The sequence below is a fragment of the Amblyomma americanum genome, chromosome 2 (assembly GCF_052857255.1).
Source record: "Amblyomma americanum isolate KBUSLIRL-KWMA chromosome 2, ASM5285725v1, whole genome shotgun sequence".
Lineage (NCBI taxonomy): Eukaryota > Metazoa > Arthropoda > Arachnida > Ixodida > Ixodidae > Amblyomma > Amblyomma americanum.
In genome coordinates, this window is record NC_135498.1 from 227,796,491 (window position 1) to 227,810,680 (window position 14,190).

The 14,190-nt window shown below is 47.6% G+C and overlaps 1 protein-coding gene across 1 annotated transcript in view; it reads left to right on the forward strand.

Annotated features, from left to right (window-relative positions):
• Osbp (oxysterol binding protein) overlaps positions 1-14,190 on the forward strand; it is a 70,410-nt gene that overhangs the window by 34,358 nt on the left and 21,862 nt on the right. The window contains exons 4-5 of the mRNA XM_077655791.1: positions 4,094-4,342; positions 13,534-13,638. Of these exons, the coding sequence (XP_077511917.1) occupies positions 4,094-4,342; positions 13,534-13,638 (354 nt within the window). The remainder of the gene's footprint in view (positions 1-4,093; positions 4,343-13,533; positions 13,639-14,190) is intronic.

Consider the following 14,190-nt stretch of genomic DNA (forward strand, 5'->3'; position numbering starts at 1 on the left):
TAAGGTGGAGTATCTAGGGCACGTGATCAGTGCAGCTGGTCTTCAACCGAACCCAACCAAGACCGAAGCCGTGCTGGCAGCACCAGTGCCTTGGAATGTGAAGGAGCTACAGAGCTACTTAGGCCTGATCAACATTTATAGACTGTTCATGCCGAACCTGTCTAGCGTGTTGCTGGACGTCCGAAGAGGAGTAAGCTTTCTGGAAAAAAAAAGAGCTGCTTACGTCCGCTAGAGTTTTAGCACATTTTGACCCTGCAAGGCCGACTGTCCTGATCACAGATGCCTCACCTTACGGGCTGGGGGCAGTGTTGGCACAGCGCGAGACTTCGGGGGAAGAGCGTCCCATTGCTTTTGCATCTCGAAGTCTGGCGGCTGTAGAAAAGAACTACAGCCAGTTGGACAAGGAAGCGTTAGCGCTCGTGTTTGGGGTCACAAAGTTCAGACAGTACTTGTGGGGTCGTCTGTTCGGAGCCATCACTGACCACAAGCTACTACAAGGCTTGCTCGCAGCTGACAGACCTGTCCCAGAGTCCTGCTCCCCCAGGGTGCAACGATGGGCCGTGCTGTTGTGTGGGTACCGATATACGCTAAGCTACAGGTCTGGTAGCCACATAGCACATGCGGACGGACTGAGTCGCCTGCCACTTCCCACAACAGAGTTTTCCGTGGACTGCCCTGCTGACGTCTTCATGCTGGCGGGAGTATACCCGCGAACGCTGTTGTCAGCTGCTGTTTCTGACGCCACTGCCTGAGAGATCCAGTGGTTTTGCGAGTGAGGGAAGCCTTGTGGACTACTGCCAGCTGGACATGGGGCCTGAGGAGAAACCGTATGAAACAAGGTTCTTCGAGATGAGTGTGCAAACGAACTGCGTGCTCTGTGGCAACTGTGTGTTGGTCCCTGCGTCACTCCAGGGCGACGTATTGAAGGCTGCTTCATGAGGGCCATCCAGGGATATCCAAGATGAAAGCTGTAGCACGCAGCCATGTATGGTGGCCTGCAATGGATGACTATATTGTTGCTGCCGTCTAGGGGGGCCCAACGCCCAACGTGCCAGGAGCAGCAGCGAGCATCACGGCCAATACCCGTCATGCCCTGGCCGTTCCCGGACACACCCTGGTCAAGACTTCATGTGGACTATGCTAGGCCATACCAGAACACTTATTCTTTCATTGCAGAGGATGCATTTTCCAAATGGATTGAGGTGTTCCCTGTTTCTTCGCCATCTGCGGAAGCCACCATTGCATGCTTGAGAGTCATGTTCGCAAACCAGGGGTTACCCGACATTGTTGTGTCCGACAGTGGTATAGCATTTATTAGTGACCTGTATGCAACATTCTTGAAGAAGAATGGGGTGAGACGGAAGCTAGTACCGCTATACCATCCAGCGTCTAATGGCGCTGCAGAACGTGCCGTTCAGACCGTAAAGCAGAAGTTGCAGAAGGCTGGTCATGGGGACCTTCGGGCACAAATTGCACGCTTCTTGCTGACTTATCGAACGACACCACATGAAGTCACGGGATGCAGTCCCGCAGAGCTACTGCTGGGACGAGAAATGAAGACTGCAATGGACCTGCTCCGAACAGATGTAAGGGCCACCGTACAGCAAAAACAGCTCAAACAGAAGATCAGATGCGACCAGCAAACGAAACCTCGGATTCAGGGACTGCCTGGGGATCAGGTATTCGTCAGAAACATTCGGCCAGGGCATGCATGGGTGCCAGCTGTAGTCATAGCCCGGGGAGCATTTTCATCGCACCTCCTACTAGCAGACGGACGACGTTGGACGCGCCATCATGATCATCTCCGGCAGGCATACCCGCTACCCCAGGTTGAGTATAACCAACCGTCCAGCACAGTCACAGACCCTGATGTTCCTGGGCCCAGTCCCGTCATATCCAGATATCAGAGTTCTGAAATCTCCTGTCCAGGGGTATCAACTGAGGAACCAAGGCAGCCAAGGGCTGCAGAAGGTACAGCGTCCCCTCGTCAAACGCCTGTCACCACGCCTCCCCGACGGGGCACCAGGGTTCGTCGGCCTGTACAGCGCTACTCCCCATAACTCAAGTGCGGCCATTGTTACACTTAATCACCTTATAATTGTTTTTTTTATTAACTTAGGGTGGGAAGGATATGACGTTATTGATCACTGGAGGGCACCACTGTGTCGGTCAATAAAAAGGCACGCATGACTGGGCTAGTCAGTGCGTGATATGCCCTCGACTGGCGGCGGCGGTAGCCTTCATTTCGGCAGCTGATAGACCGCACCGCTAGCCGCCAGAAATCACGGAGTCTGCGTTTACGTCACGTTTCACGTCGCTCCGTCCTGTGACGTCGTAAAAGTTCTCCGTGACGTCATAAGAGTTCTCGAGTTTAAATCGGAGCGGCGTGAAAAACTTTTTCAACTTCGAATGCAAATTTTTTTGAAATAAATGCATCTTTCGCTCCCGGACAAGCGGCAACAAAGCCATGAAATGCCGAACTATCAGATTTTCCTAACAAAAAAAAATTGATAGAGTTCTCCTCATTGTCCCTTTAAGTAGCGTGCAGCACGCATGACTGGGCTAGTCAGTGCGTGATATGCCCTCGACTGGCGGCGGCGGTAGCCTTCATTTCGGCAGCTGATAGACCGCACCGCTAGCCGCCAGAAATCACGGAGTCTGCGTTTACGTCACGTTTCACGTCGCTCCGTCCTGTGACGTCGTAAAAGTTCTCCGTGACGTCATAAGAATTCTCGAGTTTAAATCGGAGCGGCGTGAAAAACTTTTTCAACTTCGAATGCAAATTTTTTTGAAATAAATGCATCTTTCGCTCCCGGACAAGCGGCAACAAAGCCATGAAATGCCGAACTATCAGATTTTCCTAACAAAAAAAAAATTGATAGAGTTCTCCTCATTGTCCCTTTAAGTAGCGTGCAGCGCATCAAAACTTTTGCAGCGGAGGGCCACACTGGAGTCTCAAAGGTCGTGCAACTGCCTGTGAGCATGGTCGCAAGGCTGGAAAATCGAGCAGCGTACAACTGTTCTGCGACTGCCGATTTCGACCAAAGCGACATAGTGCAGCTTCCATTCTCATTTGCGACTCGTGGAAGTTTCCAGGATGGCTGCGCGTACATTGCCCGACTTTGCAGCCTTCCTGAGCTGGAGTAGCAAACTGCGAAACCAATGAGCATGCTTTTTGGCGATATCCTGCTTCGACAACGCACCGGCGCCGACTTCGCACATGGTTTTGATCTTCTTCAAGCGTTTTGGTAGGTAATTACTGCAGACTGACAACATTTTCAAATTACTACACCGCGTCACACCATGTAGATTGACTGCTCCAGCTGCTACCAATCGTACGCAAAGGGCGCTGGAAAACCAAGGCAGACTCGCAGCAAACATCAGCCGAAGCTCCATTCATTCGTTTCGTGCACGTCGCGGTTTCGGGCATGACTGCATTGTTTTGGATTCAGAGTGTTGGAGACACTGCAATGCGTCTGATTCGCTGTGTGTGTCTTGTCACTGGTCGCTAACACAGCAAGCAACTGAAGCCTTTGAGATGAACATCTACAAATCTTGAAGGTCATGCAGTTAGTTGATGCGAATGAGTACAAACTGCGCGAACAAGACAGGACATAAGGCACACAAAAGGACAGACAAAGTGCCTTACGTCCCGTCTTGTTCCCGCAGTTTGTACTCATTTGCTTCATTATGAACCAACTAGCCCGCCAGAATGTCCTTCTTCGGTTAGTTGATGCTGCTAGCACGGAAGGAGAACCCCCTCTTCTGCCAATTCTACCCTCTTCTCCTCCAAAGAGGGAGTGTTCCTTGGCGCTAGGTGTGGTGGCGCGTTGTTCGAATTATTGGTGGCATAGCCCATTCACGTTCGAATTAACGGGCTGTTTCAAATAAACGGAATGCGGACGGACTAAGTCGTACGTTCTTTGTCAGCTTCATTCCAAGGCTCGAAGTTAGTGCAAATGCTCAGAAGCACATGGAACACATTTACCAGCAATCTTTGAACCCACTTTTAACCTGCAGCCGTTCGTAGCAAGTAAATAAATTTTTTTGCATTGTGCACTAAAGGCATGCATTGGATGACGTGCACATGCAGGTGAACTTCAATGAGCCGTTGTCGACGCTCCAGCGGCTGACGGAAGACTATGAGTACTCGGAGCTGCTCGACCGGGCAGCCCAGTGCGGAGAGGACGCGGCCCTGCAGCTCGTGTATGTGGCAGCATTTGCCGTGTCCTCCTACGCCACTACGGCCAATCGCACGGGCAAGCCTTTCAACCCACTGCTTGGAGAGACATACGAGTGTGACCGCCGTGATGACTTTGGCTGGCGGTCCATCTCGGAGCAGGTGAGTGTCTCTAACTGCAGGAGAAAGGCGGCTCTGTTTGTGTTTTTGGTGTAGCTGATGGTTCACCAACCATCCTCATTGCGTGGATGGACATGACCTTGCTTGTCCTGGAAATTGTTCCCAGATTTATTCAGGAGTTGTTGTTAAACTGTGCCCCACTGACCATCTGCACTAGCTGTAGCCAATCTCTGCCTCCCCTCCCTGAATCCACTCGGTTACCCTAAGGGCCCAGTTCTTCTCCCTGACTCCACTCTGTCATTTGCTGCTTCTCATTCATGGGGGTATTATGTGAAGGGGGTGTGTACAAGAAGGACACAAAAGAAGCAGCTCATGCATCAATATACAATAGATAAATTACAGCATTTCCCATGATCCAGAACAGTGTACCAAGTACAAAGCTACAAATGTAAGGGTGGGCAGAATATTACACAATATTTGAATTGTTTAAAGGAAGATTTAAAAGCTGACTAGCAGATAACAAACAAAGGTGACTAATAGGTGGTCAGCGAGGTACAAGACAGGGCATAAAAAACTAAGAAAACTAGATTAGTACTTGGGCTGTGAAAACAGCAAGGTCATGAATGGTAGCGATGTGATCAGGAAGATCATTCCAGTAGCTTATGGGTCGCGGAAGCGCTGATGAATTAAAAACTGTCCTTTGACGGAATAAGCGCCTAAAGGTGAGTTAATTATAAAGACGATGGAATGTGTGATGTGGTTCAGCAAGTGGAAGGGTAGTAGGATGCTGGCACAGGTTCTTTTCTGGAATAGACCAAGCGCAGCAATCTTCTTACCTAACTCAACAGTAAAACCTCGTTTATTCGAAGTCATTGGGACCGCTAAAAATATTCTAATTAACAGTTTTTGAATTAACCAACCCTAGGGGAAAAAAATGCACCCAGGCAAAAAATATTGGGGGGGGAACACGGTGCCTTTACTGGACGAACTTTGCAATTGCCATATATTGTCACCATATATTGCCGCGTAAAAGTTGAATATTCAGCTCGTAGCCCTTGCTGGGCAAAAAGAGAGTTGACTCCAAATATAAGTGACGCACATACCCCCCTCCCTCACCGTTCCATGTGCTTCAGTCCGCCGCCACATTTTGTTTTGTAGTTTCCTGCGGGATGGCATTGCTGCGCTCGTGAACTCAGACCAACAAACCCATAACGCGTAATAATGCAGTCATAAGGACAGCAGTCTGGAGCCAGTGGAAATCAAAAGTGAAAAAAAAAAAAAAAACGGTGTTCTACCCTGCCTCTACACTCACGTGCAGTCCATCGGTTAAAGGGACACTGAGGAGAAATTGAAGTTGGCTTGTATCCATAGAATAGCAGCTCCTGATCACAAAAACGCCACTCTTCCTGAAAACAAAGCTCTTTTAATGTAGAAAATAGCAAGAACCAAAATACAGGTATCGCCGCCACAGGCCAATCTCGCAAGTACAAGCGTGATGACTTCCTTGGACAAGGGGCGCCACCTTGGAGGAATTTTCCTTACTTCATGGAAGTCCCGAATCTCTGAGGCTTGCAAAGGAAGGTTGCGCACAGCACCGCTAGCAGTCAGAAATCAGGGAGTCTGCGTTTACGTCACGACTCACGTCACTCCGTTCTGTGACGTCATAAGAGTTTCCTGAGCTTGAATCAGAGGGGCGGGAAAAACTTTTTCAACTTCGAATCCAAATTTCTTTGAAATAAATGCATCTTTCGCGCCCGGACAAGCGGCAACAAAGCCATGAAATGGCGAACTGTCAGATTTTGCTAACAAAAAAAAATTGATAGAGTTCTCCTCAGTGCCCCTTTAAAGCAACATACTGAACTGCAAGTGGTCCTGTAGTTTTCGGATTCCAGTGCGATGCATGCCCTGGAAATACAATCAAGCCCACTTATAACAGCCGCAGTTATAACGAACGCTTGCTTATTGTGAATGAGGGCAGTGCTACCATCAGAACATGTATTACGGCAAAGGCACTGTGTCTCAGATGCAAAGAACAAGCATGGTCACAAAACATGGCAACAGCGAACGAGGAGGAGCCACAGAATCGTCGCTGCCGTTGAAAACCTCGCGCCTCCTGTGGGGCCAATGACCGAAGAGCGTCTTCCAGTCCCTGTGACGCAATTCCCCTTCTTTGGAGAGAGCATGGTGACCTGAGAATATGGTAATAAAGGTGTGACGTGTACACTGCAAACAAAACTGCTTACTAGGTATAGCTTTCGAAATCTGTGCCTGGGGAAGGCTGCTTGCGCTGGTATGAATCTCACCAATTAAGTTTCACATTAGTCTTTCTGACGTGCGGCTGCCATTCATTATGGCAAGTTTCGGTGCTTTGGGGGTATGCTTTCGTACACTACAACCCCAACACAAAGATTTGAATAACAAATGACTTTTGTTTATTCAACGAGTGTGCCACTAGCCATTAGTTTAGAAGGGGGATATAGGAATGACACATCACTGTTCGCTGAGTGGTTCATGTCGAGCACTTCATAGCAAAAAAGAAAATACAGTTAAACTTCGATATAACGAAGTCTAAAAGTCGGCACTTTGCTTCATTACATTGAAATTTCTTTACGTCGAAACTCCTATTCCAGCATGCAAAGAAACCTCTGAAACGTGCTGTGGCTGCACTGCACGCACAGTAAAGCGATTTATTGTCGAGAAAAATAGTCGGTCACCTTTTTCTGCACTGTTTTGTCCTCATATCATACAAAAATTTCTTGCGCTAAAGAAAAAAAGTTGCTTCACGGATTTTTATGCTGATGGGAAAATGGATGTTTACGTTGGAAGTGCAGTACAGTTGAATCCCGCTACAACGAAATCAACGAGACGCGCGAGAAATTTCATTGTCGAGAAATCAACCAAAAATGTAAGGCAATAACTCTAGCAAAACATAGTTTTATTGCCAGAAATCTGTGAGCTTAACCTGCTTGCGTTTCACTGCCAGCAGCGGCGTCACGCGACTCTCGCACTCTGTTAACAGCGACATCGCATCGTGTGTGCCAAGGAATTTTCTAATAACGTCGAAGGCATCCAGTACCTGCGATGAGGCTGCCGAGGCAGGTAAACCTTGAGTGGAGTCGTCTTCATGATCGGACGGCTCTTCCGGCTCGCAAACGCTTTTGATGATGTCTTCATCGCTTCGTTCCTCGTGGACAATCACGTCCGCATTGGCGTCGAGGAAATCGTGCAGCGCTATGTCAGCAGGGACGTTTCCAGCTTCCTGGAGCGATTTCGAAGTAACGTTAATCCCCGGAGTCGATGACGATGGTACACTTTCCACGGCTGCAGTCGTGCTGGTCGCCTTGCTGTCGAAAAACCCGGCGTGCTTGAAGCAGTTGTGGGTCATGCCACAGCCATCATTTCTAAAGCCATGAAAAGATCAATTTTCGCCTCCCTACCAGTGTCGGTGTTCAGGAGAAGCCGCTGGATCAACCTCTCCCAGTAGGAAGACTTCATGCTCCGGATGATGCCTTGATCCAGGGGTTGAATGACTGAGGTATAGTTCAAAAGATTGGCTTTCGCCTCCCTACCAGTGTCGGTGTTCAGGAGAAGCCGCTGGATCAACCTCTCCCAGTAGGAAGACTTCATGCTCCGGATGATGCCTTGGTCCAGGGGTTGAATGACTGAGGTATAGTTCAAAAGATTGGCTTTCGCCTCCCTACCAGTGTCGGTGTTCAGGAGAAGCCGCTGGATCAACCTCTCCCAGTAGCAAGACTTCATGCTCCGGATGATGCCTTGATCCAGGGGTTGAATGACTGAGGTATAGTTCAAAAGATTGGCTTTCGCCTCCCTACCAGTGTCGGTGTTCAGGAGAAGCCGCTGGATCAACCTCTCCCAGTAGGAAGACTTCATGCTCCGGATGATGCCTTGGTCCAGGGGTTGAATGACTGAGGTATAGTTCAAAAGATTGGCTTTCGCCTCCCTACCAGTGTCGGTGTTCAGGAGAAGCCGCTGGATCAACCTCTCCCAGTAGCAAGACTTCATGCTCCGGATGATGCCTTGATCCAGGGGTTGAATGACTGAGGTATAGTTCAAAAGATTGGCTTTCGCCTCCCTACCAGTGTCGGTGTTCAGGAGAAGCCGCTGGATCAACCTCTCCCAGTAGCAAGACTTCATGCTCCGGATGATGCCTTGATCCAGGGGTTGAATGACTGAGGTATAGTTCAAAAGATTGGCTTTCGCCTCCCTACCAGTGTCAGTGTTCAGGAGAAGCCGCTGGATCAACCTCTCCCAGTAGGAAGACTTCATGCTCCGGATGATGCCTTGGTCCAGGGGTTGAATGACTGAGGTATAGTTCAAAAGATTGGCTTTCGCCTCCCTACCAGTGTCGGTGTTCAGGAGAAGCCGCTGGATCAACCTCTCCCAGTAGGAAGACTTCATGCTCCGGATGATGCCTTGATCCAGGGGTTGAATGACTGAGGTATAGTTCAAAAGATTGGCTTTCGCCTCCCTACCAGTGTCGGTGTTCAGGAGAAGCCGCTGGATCAACCTCTCCCAGTAGGAAGACTTCATGCTCCGGATGATGCCTTGGTCCAGGGGTTGAATGACTGAGGTATAGTTCAAAAGATTGGCTTTCGCCTCCCTACCAGTGTCGGTGTTCAGGAGAAGCCGCTGGATCAACCTCTCCCAGTAGCAAGACTTCATGCTCCGGATGATGCCTTGATCCAGGGGTTGAATGACTGAGGTATAGTTCAAAAGATTGGCTTTCGCCTCCCTACCAGTGTCGGTGTTCAGGAGAAGCCGCTGGATCAACCTCTCCCAGTAGCAAGACTTCATGCTCCGGATGATGCCTTGATCCAGGGGTTGAATGACTGAGGTATAGTTCAAAAGATTGGCTTTCGCCTCCCTACCAGTGTCAGTGTTCAGGAGAAGCCGCTGGATCAACCTCTCCCAGTAGGAAGACTTCATGCTCCGGATGATGCCTTGGTCCAGGGGTTGAATGACTGAGGTATAGTTCAAAAGATTGGCTTTCGCCTCCCTACCAGTGTCGGTGTTCAGGAGAAGCCGCTGGATCAACCTCTCCCAGTAGGAAGACTTCATGCTCCGGATGATGCCTTGGTCCAGGGGTTCAGTGATTGAGGTACAGTTCGGCGGGAATAACTTCAGCTCCACACTTGACAGCTTGACGTCGTATATGTGGTGCGCTGAACAATTGCCCAAGAACAAACAAACCTTTCTATTTTGTCTGCTCATGTCGCGTTCAAGTGACCGCGCTGTCGCTGAAACCCTCCTGCAGAAGCATAATGGTGCCCAGAAAAGATCTGAAACCCTTTTTGCAGAGCCGGTGGTGGTCCCTTATGCACACCAACTCTCCCACAACCTGAAAAAAGTGGCTGGCAGAGGCACCATGTGCCCGTGGTGTTCTCAGCACCCAGCAAGCTGTCTAAGCTATGCCCTCGCATCACTGGTTGTGCTGGCAGGGGCTGCAACAATAAACATGGGATCGCCTACGCTAATCAATCAATACCGTTTTCGAAAAGATACTGAATACACGTATAAACAAATTTATATCCGTATACAATGTGCTTATCCCCCACCAGCACGGTTTCAGACTTAATAAATCTACTTCATCTGCGGTTCTCAACCTAACACAAATGCTAAATACAGCTCTCAATGAGAATAGAATTGCTATCGTTGTATATATTGATATAAAGAGGGCCTCTGACACAGTCAACCACAAGATTTTACTCAACAAAGTTAGCAATTATGGATTCAGGGGTAAGTTCCTGAACTTACTCAAAAGCTATCTTAGCGACCGCAAGCAGCATACAGTAATTGAAAAATATACATCTACTTCTCAAACCGTATTAACTGGCGTGCCACAAGGATCGGTTCTTGGGCCCATGCTATTCTCACTGTACATAAATCATCTTCCTGCTATCCTTAAGTATTCCCAACATTTAATGAATGCTGACGATACCGCTCTTGTATTTATGGGAGAGAATTTGGATGAAATACAGGATAAAATAAATGCAGAGCTAGACAATGTTTTTACGTGGTTCACGTCCAATCAATTAACCCTTAATCTCAGTAAGACTAAGTATACAGTTTTTCATTCCAGGAAAAAGGAAATAAATACTGAGGAACTGAGCGGCCAAAAAATAGAACAAGTTGGCTCATACAAATATTTAGGTATTTTATTTGAATCAGACATGCACTGGAAATCACATATTAAACACCTTTGTTTGAAGCTCGCTTACACCTGTTATGTTTTACTTAATGCTCGTGAATGTTTTGCATACCCCATTATATGCATTCTTTACTTTTCCTTTCATAGTCATCTCTCTTACTGCATTGAGTCTTGGGGTGCCACTTTCACAACTTATCTCGAACCTGTAATCCGTCTATTACATTTTCAAGTCGTGGTCAATCCAGTAGATCTTTGTGTAATTTTGTCCCTGTGCTGCCATTCAATGCATTGTACAAATTAAAAATTGCACAAACTATACATAGTATCTTAGAGACTAATGATCCTCTCCCCATAACATTGTTTAAACTCCCATTACGAAATACAAGAGCTGCAACTAATCATAACTTTAACCTGCCCCCATGTCATAATGTTCACGGGACAAGGCTCATAGAATTTAACGGGGCCTTGATCTGGAATTCTTTGCCAGTACACATCAAGCAAGCCAATAACTTCAGAACAGTTCTAAAGAAATACCTTTTTGAAACTTATTGTAATGTTTAAATCAAATTGTGACACAATATTATTGCATTGCCTATGATGTGCGCATCAAGAATAAATTTTGATTTGTTAATTACATTCCTCCTCTGCTGTGTTAGTATTTGTATTGTATTTCATCACTGGACTCTTTACTAGCGAATGGCTATGGGTCCAGCAACTGTTTTGTATTTTGAAAGAAACATAAATAAAATCCTTGAATTGGAAAAAAAAAAAATGTGCAGTAGGTGTGGTGTACTGCATTCCCCTCTCATGTGGGGCTTCATATGTTGGCCAAACTGGCCGCTGTATTAATGACCGGCTACGGGAGCATGCCAGAAACATAGAAAATAATGACACTAGTGCGAATCCCGTGCGGCACCTTGCCTCGTGCACATGCAGGGCAAGATTGGATAAGACCACGATTCTTGGCAAGAGCGGTAATGATAAGGCTAGGCTCATGTTAGAGGCTTATTATATCTGAAAGCTGTCCGATCGTTGTGTCAGTGACACGTCTTTACATGTATATTCATCTGAATGTGCTTTTTTAGATTCGTTTTTTGATTCACTTGTGCGCTTGACTGATGTACGGCCTTTGTGCCTTCTCTACGCGCATGCTCGATATTCTGTTCTTATATATCCCCTGTACTACAGCATGAATAAACAGTTGGTAGTTAGCGCTCGTGAACGTGTTTTTGTGTCCCCTACTCTGTCCCTCGTCCGTTTTTTGCACTTCCTTCTTCACAACCAAGATATTATCACCACGGGTACATTTATTAACTGTATCTCCACAAGAGAGGAACCTATAGTAAGGCCAACAAATTCATTAGAGTTGCTAGAACATGATGTTAGGTTGTAGAACATGATGTTAGGTTGTTTCAGTCAGTGTCAGGATAGTTGAAATTGCCCAAAAGGGAGATGTGAGCAGTCGAGAATTTTATTTGAACTGAACTAAGGTTATCACTAAACCAGGGATAGACTTGTGCATTTGTGAAGGAATGCAGATCCACAAGATCTCCAAAGAGGAGGAAATTAGCAGGAAAATGTTTGATCTCTGTTTTAGTTGTGACCGGGACACCACCACCCCTTTTCCAGACCTTTTCGCTGTGTAGTAAAATTCTCAGTGTCAGTTAGAACCTCGTGATCAACAGCGTCCGAATTTAACCTAATTTATGTTAAAACTTAGAAGTAAGATGCCACTGCCATTGTTATTCTAAGTAAGAGAACAGTTCAGTTTGCTGGTGGGGATGCTACATGTTACTAGTGAAAGCTTAGGTAAGCTGATTACAGGCTTTTGAGGCTTGCATAACATTATCCAGTGGGCGTGCTACCGGGGCGTGGATTAGCTATCTAGAGGACAGTGTCACAATGGCAGATGCAGCATCAATATATTGTTACGTAGTGGTGACAGCAGTCCAGTGGTCAGGAAGACAGCAAAAAGGGCTTTAACAGAAATTGTTTATTGAGCGGACCTGCGCCCACAAAGAACTGAATGGCTTGGCGGTGGCATAGCAACAAGCGTGCTCGACGGTCGTCTAACAGAATGCCCGCTCTCAGCTGTGCTCAGTTTAAAGCTGATAGCAAACGTTTGAGATACAGCACGCAAAGTTACCACAATTATCTGAACAACATAGAATCGCTTCACCATCATCAGTCTTACTGCACCCACTGCAGGGCAAAGGCCTCTCCCATGTCTCTCCAATTAACCCTGTCGTTCGCCTGCTGCGGCCACCCTATGCCTGCAGACTTAATCTCGTCCGCCCACCTAACCTTCTGCCACCCCCTGCCATGCTTGCCTTTGCTCAGAATCCACTCCGTTACCCTTAAGGACCAGCGGTTATCTTGCCTGCGCGTTACACGCCCTCCCCAAGCCCATTTCTTCCTCCTGAGCTCAATTAGGATGTCATTAACCCGCGTTTGTTCCCTCACCCACTCCGGCCACTTCTGGTCTCTTAACATTGCACCTATCGTTCTTCTTTCTGTAGCTCGCTGTGTTGTCGTTAACTTGAGCTGAACCCTTTTCGTTGGCCTCCACGTTTCTGCCCCGTAGGTGATTACCGGTAAGATACAGCTGTTGTGCACTTTTCTCTTGAGGGATGTTGGTAAACTCCCATAATTGCGCAAAGAATGCTTACAAACCTGCAGCAAGAAGCACTGTTTGAGCGATGCTGTTCGAAGACCTCGATGCACATGGGGTTGAATTAGGATCAAAACCATGACAAGGGTATAATATTCCCGTGAGGTTCAGCAGGCTTGGCCTACAGTATAATGCAGGCAAAAATACTCAACAGATGGGCGGTGTTCGTGGATGTTCTGAAAATGGCCAGGAGCTTTAGTGATGTAAAGGATATCTGACCAAGAGGGAAGAAAACACTGATGCTATCAGCTGAGTTAAAAAGCCTGTTCATCACCTATCTGTGTGCACTGGGAAATGCAGATGTTTTGGGACCTTCCTGTTAAAATCGACATCCGGGTTTGTTGGTTGATGTCTGCTGCGCTGTCCCTGAGGAAGGGGTGCAACTGTGTGCAGGTGAGCCACCACCCACCCATGCTGGCACAGTACTGTGAGGGCCGTGGGTGGCGCTGTTGGCAGGAGTTCTCCATGTCCAGCAAGTTCCGGGGCAAGTACCTCCAGGTCAGTGCTGCTTTGAGTGCTGTGTGCCTGTTTGTACCAGTTGCGGTGAACCATCACTCCGTGCTCCCACACTGCGCAACTGCCATCCTCTGGTGGTGCCTGGCCATGTGCAGTGGTCGTGCATGCTGTGACCCACCCTGGTGCCACATTCCTGGTGTCATGCAACACACTTTGATTGTCACTTTTCTCCAAGGAAAAAAACAAACAGAAAAAGCCTCTTGTGGAAGCCTACATGAATTAAGCGGTGCGATACCTGTCGTGAATGAGTCAGCAAGTGTCCAACGTGACAGACTTGAAAAATGGGCATTGGCTTGGACTGTTCTCGCAGTCTAAACTAACGAGAGTTAATTAACGAGGTTTTGCTGTACAGCTGTACTGTACAGTTTCAGTGAATAAAGTATTTGGATGTAGTACTGATCGCTGGTTTGGCCCGCTTCAGTTTTTTTGTGCTCCCCCTATTCTCTTACCTCAGTAATCCGTAGTAATACCTTACCAGGCATCAATTCGCCGATGACATTGCCTTGCGAAGTCACTCAGAAGATTAACTGCAAG